Source organism: Electrophorus electricus, chromosome 25 (genome assembly GCF_013358815.1).
Source record: "Electrophorus electricus isolate fEleEle1 chromosome 25, fEleEle1.pri, whole genome shotgun sequence".
Classification (NCBI taxonomy): domain Eukaryota; kingdom Metazoa; phylum Chordata; class Actinopteri; order Gymnotiformes; family Gymnotidae; genus Electrophorus; species Electrophorus electricus.
The window spans coordinates 7323500-7342803 of record NC_049559.1 but is presented as its reverse complement, the minus strand read 5'-3'; the positions used below and the strand labels follow the sequence as shown (position 1 = coordinate 7342803).

The 19304-nt window shown below is 44.7% G+C and overlaps 1 protein-coding gene across 3 annotated transcripts in view; it reads right to left on the bottom strand.

Moving 5' to 3' along the window:
* ncam2 (neural cell adhesion molecule 2) overlaps nucleotides 1-19304 on the bottom strand; it is a 119958-nt gene that overhangs the window by 15214 nt on the left and 85440 nt on the right. For all 3 annotated transcript variants that reach the window (XM_026995800.2, XM_026995793.2, XM_035523030.1), the window contains exons 3-11: nucleotides 16984-17190; nucleotides 13840-13983; nucleotides 13303-13437; nucleotides 10001-10118; nucleotides 7738-7898; nucleotides 5494-5639; nucleotides 3547-3697; nucleotides 2038-2225; nucleotides 1758-1854 (exon numbers count right to left, since the gene is read on the bottom strand). In XM_026995800.2, the coding sequence (XP_026851601.1) occupies nucleotides 1758-1854; nucleotides 2038-2225; nucleotides 3547-3697; nucleotides 5494-5639; nucleotides 7738-7898; nucleotides 10001-10118; nucleotides 13303-13437; nucleotides 13840-13983; nucleotides 16984-17190 (1347 nt within the window). The remainder of the gene's footprint in view (nucleotides 1-1757; nucleotides 1855-2037; nucleotides 2226-3546; nucleotides 3698-5493; nucleotides 5640-7737; nucleotides 7899-10000; nucleotides 10119-13302; nucleotides 13438-13839; nucleotides 13984-16983; nucleotides 17191-19304) is intronic.

Below are 19304 nucleotides of genomic sequence, written 5' to 3'. Positions count from 1 at the left end.
GCACACATATCTTTTGGCAGAACACAGACACCTTAGTGCATCCCAGTGTGAGAGTTTGAAAGATGTCAACGTTGCTACATTGGGCTTGTTTTAGGAAGCAACTGTGTCAGGCCTTATTCACACCCACACAGCCCAATTACCACGGACATAATCTCCGCAGCACACACGCACGCACGCACACATACACACACACACAAAGAACAGAGTGCAAATATCAATGAAATGAACACTTTCAAAAAGCCTGCCGTCTTCAGGTTGGTGAGTATGATATCCATTTAAAGCTGTTTCTACAGCAGTAAACTTGTTCCACACAGAGGCTGTAAAAGACGCTTCATTCAGGTAGCTGTCTGCCAGTCACAATCGCCTTCAGGATCTCCCCCTCCATTCCACCCAGAAGAGCATGAAGAGATGTCCTGAGTGGAATTATAAACACCCACCTCTACAGGGAGGGAGAAAGTGACAGAGAGAGTGTGCGAGTATACGTCTGCGTGAGAGAGCGAGAGAGACCGAGAGAGAGAAAGCACATAAACACGAACAAACGATGGAGAAAGAGATTGTAAGTGAGAGAGTGGTAGGAGAGAAAAATTAAATGGGTGTTGGTGAAAAGCAGGAGAATAGGAGAGTGTGTGTGTGTGTGTGTGTGTGTGTGTGTGTGTGTGTGTGTGTGTGTGTGTGTGTGTGTGTGTGTGTGTGTGTGATTTAGTGGAGTAGCAGACTGAGATGGAGAGGGGGAAAGAGAGGTAGAGAGAGAAAGAAAGAGAGATCCAGATAGAAAGAGAGAGAGCCAGACAGAGAAAGAGAGAGAGAGAAAGAGAGAGAGAGAGAGACAGACAGCGAGAGATGCTGATGCACTGGGCTGCTTGCTGGTATTCTGGAATGTTAATACACCGGCTCCTCAGTCTGCCGAGCATTATCAGGGAGAGGCTGAGAAACCAACAAAATACACACAGTGCCCTCTACCTGCGTGTGAGCAGTCTATGTGTACGATCAAGACTAGTTATTTTAAAAGCCAGTTTCAAATTCAGCATGCAAATGTTGTAGATCCAGAACTGAACAACACTCATAATGAATGAGTAGTGAATAATTCTCATAAAAGCAAATGCACCTTCAAATTACTTTCCCTCAAGCTAGATGAAATAGATGCACACTGAAACTTTATTTTCTAGAAGCTGCCATCCTTGTTGGGGATACCAGCTGAATATCACAAATACTTCAGTGCGCATAAATATCATTTCCCCACTGGGTTTAGCTTGTGGCTCTACTAACACAAGTACCACATTTTTCATTTTGACAAATCTGGCGTGAGTCGGGGGAATCTGGGAAACAGCTGTTCAAGACCAACTGGGGAGGCGAGGGTTACACCCCTTCAGTAATGATATATGCAATCAAAATGGAGAGATCTCAAACTAACCTTTACATCATAGTAAGACGTAACAATCTTGCATGTTCTCCTGTTGGAGTTAAAATTGGAGTTCAGCTGACGGTGCACGGTGGCACCTGTCCTTGTGTCCCTACAACAAAGCCATACACCAGCATCCAGGGACATTCCCGCATGTCTGGAACCACTCGCAATCGGCGAACTTCCCTGATAATTTCCACAGCTGACAGGCGCCCGGCTTCTGAGCAGTATGGATGAGGGGAGGCGGCTAGTGGGGAGTGAGTCTAGTGGTGTAGGCGGGTGTGTGTGTGTGTGTGTGTGTGTGTGTGTGTGTGTGTGTGTGTGCGGGGCGTAGTGGCAGGAGGCGGCGTGCACCCACCTGCCTGAGCCAGGATGAACTCCTGGAAGCGCATGCCAATGTTGTTCCTGGCTGTGCAGTTGTAGCGGCCAAAATCCCGGTCTGACACTGGTGTGACCTGGAGTGATAGGAATAGGGTCACGTCAGCGGGTGTTCGGATCTTTTGTGTGAGGCTTCAGGAATCATGTCTATTATGCAGCAGATGCGTTTTTGATGAGGGTAATTGCTTATTTAACTGGTGTTAGGAAACCAGTTAACTTGAATCACAGGGGGAATGTGAATGTCGGATGTGCTGGGGTACCTCTAGCAGAGACCTTCCGGGGCTGCTGTACACGCGCATGTTGGCTGTGCCCTCGGCGGGGATGGTCAGCTTGTCCCGCCTCCAGAGCATAGTGGCTGGTGGGTTGGACATGACATTGCAGCTGATGTTGACCGGGTTCCCCTCCCATGAGAAAAAGACGGTGTGACTGGTTTGGAACTTGGGTGCATCTGTCAAAGAAATCAAACAAACAAACCAAAAAAAAAAAAAAAATCCCAAAACAAACAAAAATCATTTGCTAGCTGTAGGCACAAAAAGCCAGGCTGTGACTATGGACCATACGCAAGAACACATCTGAATTTGCTAGCTTAGCTTTAAGCAGAAATGTAAATATAGGCTAATTGTGTGCCGACATGACTAAGGCCTCGGGGAAGGAGCGATAGGCTGAGCTGTGTGACTGTCACAGATGTGAGTGTGCATGTGTACACACACGTGCTCAAGGAAAGGCGCATCTGGGAGTGTGTTGCAGCTGCGCATACAAGCTCCTCATCAAACATACTAATCTGAGGCAACAGCCATGGCTCGCAATGTCACTACACCTGCCCCTAACAACCTGCACACACCACACCTGCTGCCTTTCTCTTTCGTTTTTTCTCTCGCTCTCGTTTGCTCTCTTTTTTTCTCATTATTTTCCTATGTCTAATTTTCTCTGACTTTCTCTGCCTTCTCTGTCTCTCTGGCACAATACCACATGGACACACACACAAACACACACACACACACACACACACACACACACACACTTATTTCATGACTGATGCTGTGCCCTGCATTATATCACTAGAGGCATGGGGCTGACTGGAAGCACTCCTTAGTGCCACCGTTGGACGGTACAGTGCACTGAGCTCCAGTGGGAGGTCTTTCCCACAGCCCCTCTGTGCTGATCCCAGACACTGCCCCCCACCTTTCCCTGGACAGGTGTCACGGGCATCTCACTAACTGCCTGCATAATCTTCTGCCACTTTACATTATGGAGATATGAGGCGATGGAATACAGGTACTAATCACCAGGCTGCGACAATACAGAGATTTATGCCGAATGCTTGTCTCGGTGAAGTCGCAAGCACTCATGTTTCTGTGGTGACGCAGCTCAGCAAGGTTTGCAAATGTTCTTTGTTTATAGGTACATGCAGTTTCTGAATCGACTTTAGAACATGCAAGCGAATATTCACAATTCACTCCTGCCTGATGCTGGAAAATGCCGATCTGAAAATACACCATGTGTGAAAATAAACAATGAGAATCTGAAGATCGATAGTCTCCTGACTCGTCTTTGTCAAATTACTAACAAGAAGTAGCAAGAATTCTACACTCACAAAAACGAAACGATATGAAAAGGCCACCGTGTTTTACTTCTGACAGCAACCACGCCTGGAACCGAGCAAATATTTCCGAGGCTCTGATCTTTTGCTGATGGGTTATATTGTTCTGTTAGATGTGTGCATGTGTTTGTGTGTGTGCATGAGCTTCTCAGAGTAATGCTGCGCTCACACTCGATATCCAAGAACATGCTCTTCTGGTGTCCCCCGATCCTGCTGAGGGCTTCACAGTCGAAGCGGCCCCAGTCAGACAGCCCCACTCCCACGATGGTGAGCGTGGACTCACCGTGACGCCCACGCACCTCCAGCCGTCCGTCTGAACTCTGCAGGCACACACTCTGTTGGTCATTATCACACAGATGAATGTTTAACTCCAAAACAGCATAATTTGCATAAGCCTGGTTTTGGTAACCATTTAATCTCCTTTCTTTTCACTAAGGGAATGGCATTTGGCCATAATGCACTGTCAACCTCTCCAAACACAGACCTAAAGTCCAAAGAGATAATTAAAGATATGTGCTGCAAATTTCATACTGATGATTGAAACTACTGAGGATAAGGGGAAAGAAATATGAGTATGAATAAGTATAAAATTGAAACTTTAAAGGCAATATTAATGCTATGACTGCATGGGAAATCCAATAATCTCCCCCTGGACTAAATATCTGGGCTGTCCCGCAGTTTGGTTATTTATCTTGGCCATTGTAACTACAAAAGGCAAACTAAATTCTTGGGAGGCTGAAAACATTTATACGCTAAAATTAAATCTACATTATGAAAGACTGGCCTCGTTGACATATGTGATTTAATAAATGTTTGACTATGGTGGCAATATAACAACTACGTGAGTATGTTGGTGTCATATTTGATTAGTGGGAGTCAGTTATAGTGTGGATAATGATGGGTTGGACAAAATGACAGTTATGAGGGGTGTGTTTCTCTTTCATTATTTGTGCCTTTTTACATGCATCTATTAAACTCGCAAGCTTCCCGCTTCGACTAAGAATGAGATTTGGACTACATCTCCCAGAGCTAGTTCAGTTAATAGCAATTCTTCCTGAACACAAGGAAGCAGTCACATTGCAGCTATGAGAACCTTTCAAGAGTCATGAGGTCCCTTAAAAAAATATCAATTTGCTTGATTGGTAATGACAAGGTAGAGTGGAGGAGAGGTGAAATCCCACGATGCTCAGCTGTACCTGTGCTTGTGGTGATTGAAATCACATTTCTGTTTAAGCTTCAAGGACTGAAGCTGAAAGAGCGAAGTGTGTGCCTGATCAGCTGTACCAGCAACGCTTATGTTCATAGTGTCTGAACCCAACCTGGGGCTATTACAGGGGCTACACCTTCTTCCTGCAGTCTGCTCTGTTTATACGGACTGACTGCAAGTGTCTCTATTCCCCTTGATGTCTCTGCCAAAGCCCTCTTTAACTTCCCACCCAGGCAGACGGCTCTAATCATTTTCTGCGCGCTCACTGCCAGATTAGCCACGATGGCGCGGGGCTCCGTGGGCCGCTCCCTCCAGAAGGGTGAACCCAATCTACCTCTGCTGCCGTCGCCTATCGACTGTGCTTTTGTGCCACCGCGGCGACCTTCGACAGACCCCTCGTCTCGCTGTGCTGCCTCTCTCCCCCGTGCTCACCCCTACCAACCTGCCCCTGATTCTGCACGACCAGGACACGTGTGGGATGGCACGCGGAGCCCTTATCTCTCTCGACCTCCACGGTAAGACTGCCCCTGCTCATCAGCTCGAACAGCCTGGCTGTGACCGCTGTATTTCCACACACTGCTCCTCCATGTGCATCACTCAAATGTCATTCTGTTTGTCATCAAGGTTTTTTTTTTAGCGGCAACATAACAGAATTTACATAAAAATCAGGCCACAAGGCACACATGTTGTGTGGGTTCGTGGCAAATGCTTTCTGACGCAGCAAACGTAACACGATCGCTCGCGCAAGCATTCCTCATGCTTCCGTTGGGACATCCTGCATTACACGTTCATCACTGTTCCTACGTACCGAGCACTGAGGTATGGCTTAACGCCGGTCCGCTGCATTCAGATTTGCAGTGGGACAACACGGCCCTCCGCTGAGCCCCGGTGGACCTGTGCATGCGGTACCTTGTCTCCGTCCGAGAAGCTAAGGCCATCGCTGGCCCTCCTCCAGGAGATCTCGGGCAGCGGCTCACCCTCGGCCTTGCAGGAGATCATAGCAGCGCTGCCCTCCACTGCCGTCACGTTCCTCAGCTTAGTGATGTGGGGCTGGACTATACACCAAGGGGGGTCAGCATTGCAGCGGGGCAGCCAGGGGACGACCCAGGGGAAAAGAGGGAAGAGGGAGAGATGCAGGCGCTGATAAGGGCAATGTGCTTCAGTGCTTATAATTGCTGTCACTTGAAGATGTAGCTACTGTCTAATCCATCATAGCGATGCGCCATCTGGTTTGGAAAAAAAAGGGATAAAAGAGTGCTACAGATCCTAAAGAACCAGAACCAAAAAAGTAGAAAAATCTGTCAGGACACATGAACATCCAGGAGGAATTTTCTCTAATCTCTCATAAGCAGGCAATGAGACAGGCTGTGATACAGACCATAATGGAAAATGTCCATCGTAATTAGATTTGTGGTTGTCGAGACTTAAGCACATATGCCCATACATGCACGTGCGCACACACGCGCACGCACACACACACACACACACACACACACACACACACACACACACACACACACACACACACACACACGCACACACACACACACACACACACACACACACACACACACCTAAAAATGAGCAAACGTCACTGTGAAAGAGTAGCGTACAATACGCTTATGCTTTCTAAAATGAATTCACGAGAGGGCTTCTGGTGTGTGGCAGCGCTTATTAGCAGAGCAGCGGTTTCCTCCTCCAGGTGACGTGGCGGAGAAGAGGAGATGCATCGCTGTGCTTAACTCAATAAATATACATTAGAGCTTCTCACCCACAGGACACATAGTAACAGCATGAACGACGCCAGCTCAAAAGAATGGAAAACAGATTCATATCTGTGTCTACTGGCAAAGTAGAAAGGCATGAATAGTCCCACTGAGCAGTTATGTGTTTAGTTTCAACCAAAACAATCTCTTGACATGTTGACAATGAACTTTTCCAAAACAGTGAGCCCTCCTGCTGAAGATAAATGTGTGAAGCAGTGTATGTTTGCATTTTTGGCACAGTTCATTAGTGTACAACATTGATTATGATGCCTGCATGAAAATAATGACTTAAGTCATTTTTTTTAATAGCTTTTTTTTCAGTAGTGTTATAAATGACAAGAATAATATAGCTAACTGTTTAAGACGGTAGTGGGCCGTAGCTCTAAGAGAGCATGCTTTTGCAAGCATTGTGATCCTCCTGAATTCTTCAGAAGATTATACATTTCTGTATGGCTGTATGGGTCTAGTAAGGCACGCCATGTCCACTGAATTCAAACGTGAAGCTTTGGCATATAGTTTAGCATGATGAGAAACAGATTTTATGAATGCAGAGAAATACATGAGATAGATGCCCAGCCGTGTGGAAAGCCCAGCCACACTCCAGTTAGCTGTCAGGGGTCATAAAAGAAAACTTATAACTACGTTTCCCATCACCCTTTGCAAAACAAAACTCTCATCCAATAACTTGGTTTCATTTAAATGAGCACTTTGAAGAATACCATTTGCTTGCACATTGAAAGAATTCTGATGACTACAGAATAAATCTCCATACATTTACATGAACAGACAAGGTGCTATCTGAATAATCTGTGAAAATGCTGGCAGCTTCATGAAAATCTAAATTGAAATTCTTGGCCATAAAGAATGTGTCACCCATTTTCTGTTAAATAATTTAGGAGCCTGTTTATGGAAGGGATACAGTTCATACTGGTGGGGATGAATGTGGGAGTTTATCTGTCACATCACACGCTCGACAGAAGCGCTCCCCCTGTGGGAATGGTTCACCTCTAGAACCTTCCCAGACCTCCTTTACTTAATACCACTGCATTTAACAAGACAACTTGCTACTCATCTGATGATGACCACTGTTAGCATGAGAGTGACTTCAAAACATCCTTTCTGACATTTAGGTAATGGCTCAAATTGTGAGTGAGGTTTACCAACCCAATTTCCTTTATTATCAGAGTATTTACGCTAGGAGAGAGTGTGATTCATCTATGCTAAAACACTTTAAACAGAACTGCTTGCTCTTCTTCATTGTTGAAAAAAAAAAATAATAATAATTTTGACATTTAATACATCATAAATGAATCATAAGGAAAACCTCAGTTCCTCTCCTTCAGTACATGCTCGGGTTGCGTGAGTAGTGAATGGTGCCGCCTCTCACCGAACACTTTGAGGAAGATCTCCCGCTGGACTTCCCCCGCTTTGTTGGAAGCCTTGCATGTGTATGAGCCGCCGTCGGATTGTTTGATGTTTCGGATGGTGAGCGTGGTGCCCCGCGCCCGAATCGCATACTGCTCCGACTCCTGGAGCTCCACTGCCTTCCTAACAGACGAACCAGACAACACGCGTGTCAGCCTGACGCCGTCCCCCCAGAGAAGGGCAACAGTAAAGCAGCGAAACCCCAAAATGTAAAGCTGAGGGGATAACTCACTAACAGCAGTAGACACACGTGCCAAAGGTCAATGACAAGATCACAGTCACAGAACAAGGAGGTAACGAACAAACCCAGTCAAAAGACGACTGGTGTAGCAAAATACCAAATTTTTCTTTTTTAAATTTTTTTTTCCTTGTATACATTTTTTACTCTGGCAGAAAAAGCATACACACAGACAGAACTATAAAAGCAAAGGTGTGCAGGGGAGATTGAGCGCTTGAGTAATTGAATGTTTTTGAAGGAGATTATAGCAGGGATTTTAGACTGTTATAATGCACGGGGGGAGCGCATATGAAATCCGCTTAAAGCAGAAGTGAGTACATAGCAATGGATGATAGACAGGAGGCAACAGCATGCCAGGCGTGTTTTGGCCATTAAGATGGGTATGACGATACCTATGACGTGGTGGCTTGCTTACTCAACTCAAAGGCTCAGTGCCAGTTTGCTAATTTGCCACAATTTAATGCCACACGGTTGAACCTACAGTCCAGTGCAGTTCAGGCATAAATTACATAAACCAGGTTACACGTACAGTTGTTCTTAAATTTTGTACATTTCGCACACTCACTAGCCTCTACCAGAAAAACACATCTTACAAGTGCACCTGTAAAATTACAGTCTACTGACTACAATGCTGTTGCCATGCACAATCTACGTTAGTTACTGCAGGCACAGGTGCGTGCAAAGGCCCTAGCAACCCTGCTCTGCCTGATATACTTGTATCAGCTCACCACCCACAGCCATGTCCAACCGTACCATTACTATGTCAGTGTTAATACTGTGTTTGAGAATGTCTGCCACCCACGTAACGTCCAGTTAGCAGTGGTCCCTCAGTCAGAAACAGCCCTTCCCATAGGGCGACTCAAGAATCATGCCTCACTATACATGTTCTGCGGTCTGCAATTGTACAACAACAAATGATGTCTCTAAGTTAGGTGTACCTATTAAAGTAGTTAGCATCTGTAGGAGCAAAATCGGTGTTTCACATAAAGCGGCTGGTAAGTGGCTAGCGCACTCAGTATACGCTCACACTCATCAGAATGAAGAGCAGCTGAGTGGATAGTGCATCGTTTAAAATATGCGTGCATGCCAGCTTTTGTATATCAAGAGTGATCAGAGTGGAACAGGGCAATCATTGTTATAATGTAGAGTATAAAGAAAATTAAAAACAAGAAGCATTGACAGCATCCAACAGCATTTACTAACAAGTGATTCAAACTTCTAACTCCCTATCAAACTCAAACACACAACGGCAATAAATAGATGAATAAATGGAAAAAGGAAAAAAACTGAAATACAATTTAAGTGCTGGTTTGAACAGGCGTGCTCTAATTGGTGGTGCTGTTGTCGTGTCTCTGTGTGTCACTTAGCGGCTTGGATACGGTCATTCATTAAAGGTCAACTTGCCTTGCATTGGATTCATCTCCCTGGCTCCCACCTCAGCAGAGGTAATTACAGTGATTGAGGGCCCATAATCAACACGTTGGGCTGCCTGTCATTCAAAGCCCACACATTAGAGGTGAAATAAACGCATCGGCTCAAAAGGTGTCATTAAAGGACATCTTGCCGTGAATCCACTCTCTACCTACAGCGCTTTCACTTGGTAACACTTTTTACTTTCTGAGAGAAATGCCTTGTTCTCTGTGTATAATCTTTCAGGGTTCCTTATGTTCTTATTTTTGGAATGGTAAATCTGGGGAATGAATGAGGCCATAGCTGGGATGCTGCCCTGTGTGTTCTCAGAGCAGTGTGCGACGAAATAAACAATGTAACTGCCCCTTTTTGTTGATTTCCTTGGCGATACTAGTATTATCTTTGTTTTGTGATGGATGAGGTGAAAATGTTCAAACTGGCCAACTATGGAAGCTTTTATAGGATAGGTGACCATCCCGGGCACCAGATGTGCAGCAGACAGAAAGTGTCCTTGTGTTGGGCCTGTACCTGGTACAGGGTGAGAGGTGTGTCTGGCTCCCGCATGCGGGGCATATACCTGTGCCAGGTGACTTCAGGTTCAGGAGAGCCATACGCCCTGCAGGTGAACGTTACAGATTCACCGTAATCTGCTGTCGCGTTGAAGGCCTGTTGCGGCACGGACAATACAGGTGGAACTGTGGAGAGAAGAAGACCGGTTTCCCATTAAATAAAGTCTGGAACACCTCTTCATACCGACCTCCAAAAGCTCGTATGTCCCTTATGGCTGTAATTTCCCTCCCCAGAGCACTGAGTTTGAATTTACATCCAAATACATGTGTGAGACAAACCTAACAGCTCATTCTCAAGTCATCATTTCCTGTGCATATGGATCACCCGTGACGTGACTGGACTTATAACATCTCTGCAGCAAGAGAATGAATAAATGCATAAGTTGCTCTCCAGTTTTGAATCAATACTTCCTGTCCAGTTCAGTTTATTATATTGTGAAAGGTTAATGTGGGGAGCCTTGGGTCAACTCATGGGTTAGCCTAGATGACCTGAGAGAACCCCCAATCACATTCTAATAAATTACCTGGCTGTTCACTTATTCATAGTGATCTTTCTGCATTCATGTGAAAAAACAAACAAACCAGTCCTTTAAAGGGAGAAAAGCCCAGCTATTCTACTTACCCTGTCCCAACACCTCATACCTGTTCATGCATCAGCACATACAACATAATGTGATACTATTCAAATCCATGAAGTTACTTATTAAATTAATACATTAAATTAAAAAAATTAATAATGTGGGGGATTATTTATGAGTGACTGACTTATTGTTTAGAGAAAAAACAGACAATGAGCACAGTAGCATGGAAACATGGTAACATGGTAACATTTGCCACAACTTGGCTTTCACTGCAGAATGGACACGTGATGCAAAGCTCCATTCTTAGTTCACCCTGGTATTTTATCATAGCCACATAAACTTGCACCCTTCGGTCCTCTATTCCAGCAGCCTGGAACTGGAGAATGGATAGGGGCTAGCTATCTGAAACAGGCTTCATTCTGAATGATGCTGTGTTAGAGACATAACGCAATTTAATGGAGTGTGAGCTAAGGTAAAAAGATTAAATTAAGGAGATGTTTTATTCATGGTCACTTTCAGCCCTGCTTGGCAGTATATTAGATCAACTAAAAGATCTCTTGCCCTCTATTAGACACCAGTAATGCACACACTATTTGTTTAACAGAATGCACATAATGGGTCATTCATTAAGATGGTCCAAGTTGCAGATGGACCCGTCCGTATTAATTCAGCAATCTTTTTGCAGTTAAAATGCAAAGCGGAATGCAATCAGCTGTTAATGTATTATGCTGGGTGATCAGTTTAGAAGAGAACTGTGGCAGGTGATATGCGCTATGATCCTAATTGTCATTGATGCAAGAACACTGGAGCCGGAATGAACGTTTTGCAGCTCCGCTGACGGAAGCGCCGGATGTTACAAGGGGGCCCCGTCACCATCAGAGCCGAGGCTCAGTTATGCTCATATTCGTCTCTGTCTTCCACCACCACGCAGGAGAGCAAACACTGCACACATTATTTTTTCAGAGCCCAGAAGCCCTCGAGGTTAAGCCTAGATACGGACATGAGAGCATGATGGCGTTATCACTGCTGGTGTTCTGTTGTAGATCACATCATGCAGGGTGCTGAAATGTCAGTTGAATAACCATGGCTTAACCTTGGCTTCGATCCGGAGACTGTAAAAACCGACTTGCAGAACAATTCAGGATCCTTGAAAGGTGCTAAAATGGCTTCACTCACAATATTAATTTATAGCATGGATTCATCATTGTTTTCAATGATAAATAATGTGCTGAGAGACGTGAATAAAACACAATCGGCATGAAGCTTAGTAGTTATGCACTGAAACAACTCCAACAAGATTATCATTGACTCCCTCACCAATCGATAGCCATTTTCCAAAGGCTATAATCTAATTGAGCTCATTCCCAGATGAGGGGGCTCGACTGGAACAGCTGCTAATACGAGACACAACTGGACATAAAGACATCAGGCCAGGCCAGTGAAGCATGTAACACAAGCCTGAACTCAGAATCAGTCTGGGACAAAATGAAGATTGTAGCAGCACAATGCTTTTGGTGAAAACCTCCTAATATCCTAAGACATCAGGCACAATAAGTTTAACGCATCAAATGACCTCTTTTGTGAATCATTTGATTTTGATATATATGGTAAACTGCCTACAAAGACCCGAGGCAGGAACAGCCTTAGGTTTTGTTTTGTGGTTTAGCGTTAGCTCTGGGGAACTGTTATATGCCATACCACTTGAAAAACAATGATGCTAACGCGCTTAGCATGAGTGCAGTCGCTAGCGGCCGTGTCTGTGGCATTTGTCTCTGCTGCCTCGGGTGCGCGCCGCCGTGTCCGGTGGGTTATTGGAGGCGCCTCATTGAGCAGCGCTGTGAGTTCAGCTGCCCGTGGTTTCGCCTGCGGAACACGGAGACTCGGCCTGGTCTTGTCAGATGCAGACCGCAGCGTCTCTTCACCTCGGTGCTGCTCTCCCGTTGCTGCTCATCTTCAATGATGCAAATGCCTCAAACGATTGCATGGTAAAGTTAATAGGGGCAATAAAATCATAGCTATGGCCAGGGACGCGAACAGACATTTTGAGGGGCTGTTGCTTTAACCTGAAAAAGGCCACCCAATTTTAGGTGTCACCCATCAGCATACTATTTATTTATTTATTTATTTATTTATTTTTACAGATCTGTGTTCCACATGCTTATCAAAAAGTAATAGTTTGGATAATATGGTGATTTAAATGGTGATTTAAATACTACTACTACTACTACTACTACTACTACTAATAATAATAATATTAATGTTATTATTGTTGTTGTTGATGTTTCCTCCACAGGGGCAGCTTAGTCAAAGAGGTTAAATGGGCTGTTGCTCAGGCAACTTTATACCAGCCTTAACCGACGACCTTGGGTATAGTTTTAATTCCAGTGTGGTTAGATGGAGTGCATTGTTATTATTATTGGTTGTGATTGAAATTCCAGGTATGTGTAGTCAGTTTTAAGAAGACAGGAGGCAATTATACCATTTTAAAGAGTGTATATAAATGGATTTCTCTTCACGCTACAAATCTCTGTATGCTCATCACTTCGATAAGATGGGAAATTAACTGTGATAAAAGCAAACACAGATTTTTCATTTTGGTTTTGGGTTTTAAACAGGTAGAACCAAAGATAACTATTGTTGACTTTCCTTTGCCAGACATCTGTATGGATCTTGAGCACTAAAGCACTTAAATTTCACGCTGTTTGATTATAGCTCACTGAGAACCTCACCATTGACTACCAGGACAATGTCCCTGAAGTCGATCTCACCCCTGGCCTCGACTCTCGCCTCACAGCGGTACACGCTTTCATCCTCTTTAGTCACATGCTGGATCTGCAGGTTGTTGTTGGGTAGGAGCTGGAACTCTGAAACAGAGCACAATTGTCAAACAGAAAATCTATTCACCACTGAGGATGTCATTAGGTTCAGCTGTGATCACTCTAGTGTCTATACTTGTTGCTAGACTGCTGGAACATCTAAATGAACAGATGGAACTTTCCTGCATTAATCCCTGGAAGTTTATTCTAACATATCTAAAAAACACAATACTGAATAATTCAACAGAGTCAGTCCTGATATCAGAAAAGGAAAAATATGTCCTGTGTTTTTCTTTTTCCATCCCTTTTTGCAATACTTTACTTTCAAAACTTAATTACTCTTCTACAGAAATCGCATCTTCAAAAGGACTTTCAGGTAGAACAAAAGCGAGTTTTACCCATTCAGAACTTTCTGAAGCTTTTATGGAAAGCCATGGACCAGCAACTCACTATCAGTGTCCTCTGTGATCTCCATGTTATTGTGGTACCAGGCCACCACAGGCACGGGCGAGCTGGTGACGTCGCACACCACCTCAGCTACGTCACCTTGGCGGAACTCCTGAGGTGATGGCACACTCCTGAAAGTTAGTTTCTCTGGGAGGGGGAGAACACAGAACGACACATTATGGCACTGACAGTCAAACCATGTGCACTTGATGACAATTAGCTAAAGCAGATAAGTGTGCTGGAGTGTGATGGGCCTCCCACATCAGCTACAGAGGTCATATGAGTCAGTGTTTACTTCGAGACCTCATGTAGTGATGTATAATAAAATCTACATCAAATTACCAGAGGCCCACATTTAGGATTCACAGTTCTCAGATTTTTTGTTGGTGAGCTTGGCATGAAAAGTCAGGATCAGTGTCAGAAATATTACAAATAACAAGAACAAAGTTGCGAAACTTCTTTTTCACATTGCGTCATATTGAGAGCTCCTGCCTCTTCATATCTGAACAAAGCCTGACTTTGATCTGGAATAATAAGTAACTGAAAAATCAAAGCGGTATATATGGTTCCTTCTTTTCCTCGTACTGGCCACCGGAATGGCTTCAGCGGCGGTAACTGGCTTGAGTTAGCCAGTTGCACAACTGAGAATTCATGGAAATGTTTCACAACATAAGATTACTTAAACACTTGAAACACAGATAGCTCTGGGAAACAATGTCTGTTCTCGGTCAAATGGTGAAATTCCTTAAGATACAGAACAAGTTAATCAGCCAGTGAATCATCTGCGACTATTGATCTGTGAACTTTGTCTGTTTGCACACTTCCCCAGCTCTAAATCCAGCTTTCCAAGGAACCCCAGCAAATGCCAAGCCTGCTATGGAGGCGTGCAGAAATCAGAATGACGAAGCTTACGCAATACCCCTGGGTCTTTCATGGAGAGCGATTAATTACATGCAGTGAAGATTAATACATCACCATCATGTCTAAGTAAAGAATCTCCGTCATGATAAAATCATCTCTTTGTGATTAATTCATGATCCCAGCATGCCTTCCCAGGGCTTTGTCTACCACATTTTATTTTTCCAAACTCCTTTGAATTAAATTCTTTGTTATTTCTCTTCAAATAGAACATTTCCATTCCCTTCTCTTCAGAGATCTTGGGCATCATCATTGTTTTTATGACCTTTTTGTGCAAGAGAACCATACAGGGTACCAGGCCTCTCATTTATGCCCTCTGGAGCTGTACAGACAGTGTCCTTCATCCACAGTCTACAGAATTGCTCCTCTGCTTTCCTCCTCCTTCTTTCCTCCTCCTTAGCATAGCCTTTCTCTTTTCCCTACTTATGTTCCCTCGTTCTTTCTCACTGTCGTCTGCCTGTCTCATTGCTGGTTGAATCACATTTAGGTTTATATCAACAGATCCGTCAAACATACCGGGTGAAACTCACCCTTTCTAACTTTATTATGAAGCTTTTTGTTTTGTTTTGTTTTCCTCGTACAGCCTTGGAGTGTCCTCTAGTCAAAGGAAAATTAGCAGCTATTTTTATACGGCAGCACTTTCAAATGTAGCAAAGGAGAAGAGATTTTTTACATAACATACATCATATTCTTCTATCAGAGGAGGGCCAATAGCATATCCCTGTGCCAAGACATCATTTGCATTATTATCTGGAGTCTGGATGGCTTTATATCTCAGTCAGGTAAAAGCAGCTGCTTTGCGATGAGACACTCGTGAATGCACAGGAGAGCTATAATAATTTCACATCAAAGTTTTTTTCTCTATTGTGTGGCTAAAAGGCAAAGATTGCAATAGTTGAACAACATGTAAAGCCTGGGTCTTTACTGGCATGAGGAAGAAATGGCTTCATCTTTTTAAGGCTGCCATCATTTCTGTAGCTTGTACATTATTACTTTTATGATGTTATCTTGGCTGAAGGCAAAGAGAGGCAAAAATGACCTCCTACATTATATGTACTGCAACACCAGATCGAAGATCGATATCGATAACGCCAAGATGAGACCTCGCTAGTTACAATAAGTGAAGTATTACCTTTCCATTACAAATTAAAAAAGACAGACAAAACGCAGATAAATTGACTCGTGTGCAGAGACAGTGCCCTCGGTAACAAACGCAGCGTTATCGTGGAGAGCTGCAGATCACGTAGCGCGGGCGAGAGCATGCGTGCTCGGACAGCACGCCAGGGGGCAAAGTGCCTTCAGAAGAAACCTGGCTCTCCTGCAGGGCTCTCTGCATGCGGAGGGTGGTACCCAGCAGGGGGGCAAAGGCTCTCCGGTCTGAGGCATGCGCAGCACGTATCAGCCGCCCCTGCACGGGGGTCCATCTAATGTGCTTGTCCCCACAGAGGAATGAGGCAGAGCCCCTTCGTGAGCCCCCTGTGGGAGATGCCTGCTCCTGCTGTCTGACAACTGCAGCACTTTCTCTGACATGCAGCAGAAATGCTCACCATGTGATGGAAACAAAGAGCCCTGAACCAGGTAAAAGATGGAGGTATGCACTAGGGCTGCATGACTGTTCTATACACATCGCCATGGTGAGATATGCTGTGCCGTTCACATCGTCATGGTGAGATGCCTTGCAATATCTGCTGCAATGGTAAACCCATAATGTGACATCATTAAAGAGTATTATTTACAACACAACTCACATTTGTTGGATAACATTAAGTTATGATTGATATACACACAAAACACATCGGAAATGACTGTGATGGGTCATGATGTTCACAAAACACAATAAAATACTTATAATTTCCTAAAGGAGTCATTTGCATATTGCACCCTTCTGTGATATAAGCATCGCAAAGGCCAGTGACTGACAAATGATATATTCTGCAGCATTATTATACCTCATGAATATGTAATGGACTAGTCAATAACTATGCAAACAGGTCTGCGGGTGTAATGTAACAAGAATATAACAATGAATATTTGTGTATCAGAGACAGATAGTAATTTGGTTAGTTACAGGAGCTCAAGTGAACTTTGGCAGAATTGTACTTTTCTTTGTATCCTTGTGGAATGAAGCAATAATTTGCATTTTGATGTGTCTAATAGTATTTGGATGACAAAAGGAGTGTCTTATTTATATGAGAATGCGTGCGTGCGAGTGTGTGAGCGTGCACTCACGATAAATCTCCAGCACCACCGTGGCCTCCTGTGTGTGCCCTTGTGCATCGGTGGCCTGGCAGCGGTAGATCCCAGCATCCTCCACGTTGGCGTTGTAGAGGGTGAGCCGCGAGCGCACGCCCTCATTATGCAGCGCCACACGCTGGGATGGCACCATGCGCTCTCCCTGTGGGCTGTACCAATCCAGACTCAGCGCCTCTCCAATCACTAGGCACACATAGACAGACACACACACATACAGAAATACAGAAATACCCTGTAAGACAAGTTAAAAATGTCAAGGCAGGTAGAACTTTAACTTTAACTAATGTTCATTCCTCCAGGGCTCCTGTGCACACACGACAGGTGAAAAGACTGAAGGCAGACTGAACAGAATGAAGGTATTGTTCACAAGAACTACATATAGTGTCAGCCGCAAACTTAACAGGCTGTGGATCTCCTGGCTTGTTGGTATAGAAGCTGCATACTGCAGCCATCGTCAAAGAATTAGTGAACATTTCAAATACAAAACATTAAAAACACAGAACACTCTGCTGGAAGCACCTGGCACCACGTCATTGCCATCATTAGAAAACTTTGGAACTCTTGATATTTTTGTCAGTTTTAGTTTTTTTTTTATTTTATTTTGCACCATTTAAAAATGCCAGCTGCCCTTTACATTGTGATAACATTTCATGATGAGTGGACTAAAAGAAATGGCTCAAAATTACAAGGCATAAAATCTGGTAGATCCACATTTTTTTGTTCTTGTTCTGTAAAGTTCCGTTTTCAGAGACACAAGGCTTTCGAGCAATGACATAGTGTTTGTGTTGCATCAGCTCAGAGCCACAGGGAACAACAGGGCTTACGATGCAGGGGAGCTTTTTATAAACCGAGCAGACCCAAGTAAGTCAGAGGTATCACTTCAACCTCAGGCAGGGACACACACACACACACAAACACACACACACACACACACACACACCTGCATGTGCAGTGATAAACCAACCCCTCCCGTGTGCATAGTGCCTTGTGGGGAGTGGTGGTGTGAGCCCATGCGTGGCACCAAAGCACTCTCTCCACTATAAATCCCACCCTGCTGGAAGGTCATAAAAAGCACCAGCACGGTGCGCTGCGGCACTTCCCTGCCCCGGGCATCGATCAGCAGCACAGCGGAGCTCTGGCACCGCAGGGGAGCCTGGGGCGATTGGCCCAGGCCTGGTGGTGCTGCACGCCCCAGACGCGCCCTTGCCAGGAGACCCGCTGCTGGGTTTATCAGTGTAGCAGCAGAGCGCAATCTGCAGCAGGGGTTGAGACAGAAGGGGCAGAGAGAGGTCGCAGTGGACCAAGCCCTGCCTACGCCAGGCACAGCAGTCAATCAGAGGTCAGCCACAGGTCATAGACAGGCAGAGGGCCTGCAGAAAGGATTAAAAAGCAGGGACATTTTTGGCAAGTCACAGTAATGCCTTAGGAGTCATGGGAAAGGATGTTTGATCTGCTGTTTTTGTCTTTGGAATGTCTGAAAGGACCCTGACTGCACCTTGGCTAATGGGACCACTCTCCGTATGCACTGTGCAAATAAGAAAATGGGTCTGCAAGCAGCAAATCAGCCATGGCATTCGCCTGTTTTAGCAAGCTGAATTACTAGCTTAATACTAGCTTGCAGCGTACTGGTCTGTCTCAGGACAGCGGTTTGTGGGCCTGCTTTGGAGGGCATGGGACTGGGGCAGCACCTCCTAAGATGGAATTGGGGAAATAAAGAAATGGCTATATCAACAAACATGACAGTTACTGTAGATAATATAGAGATTTGATTATTTGTTATGCGCAGGGGTGACTAAGACTTGCTAAAATAAGCCACCTCCACTGAGCCAGAGGGCTCTTAAAGTATGACAGCAAGCTGAAAAAAGGGAGCATAATTACGGAATTATAGGGGACCGCTGGTGGCATGGCACACGTTATGTGTGCGTGCGCGCGAGTGTGTGTGTGTCTTTATGCGTGTTTGTGAGTGTGTGTGTGTGCTGAACTCTGCGGGGGGGTGAGTGTCAGCTTCACTGACTGCTCAGTCACTCTTAATTAATGCATTTAGCTGTGCCTGCACCAAAACAGCGAGAAATCAATTGGCCGTTGTGAGCCCTCTTTGGTATGCTTTAATAAGGCATGATTAACTGATTACAATCCGCGCCTCTCTTACCTCAAGTGACCCGTTGATAAACACTGATCTAGAGGCTAAGGGCCAGGGGAGTTCACTCAAACCATATCTCCGATGTATGCGGCATCGACACCCCAAACCTGGTAATCGTATAATCGTAGGTGGGAGACACAATATTTGTGGCCTGTGT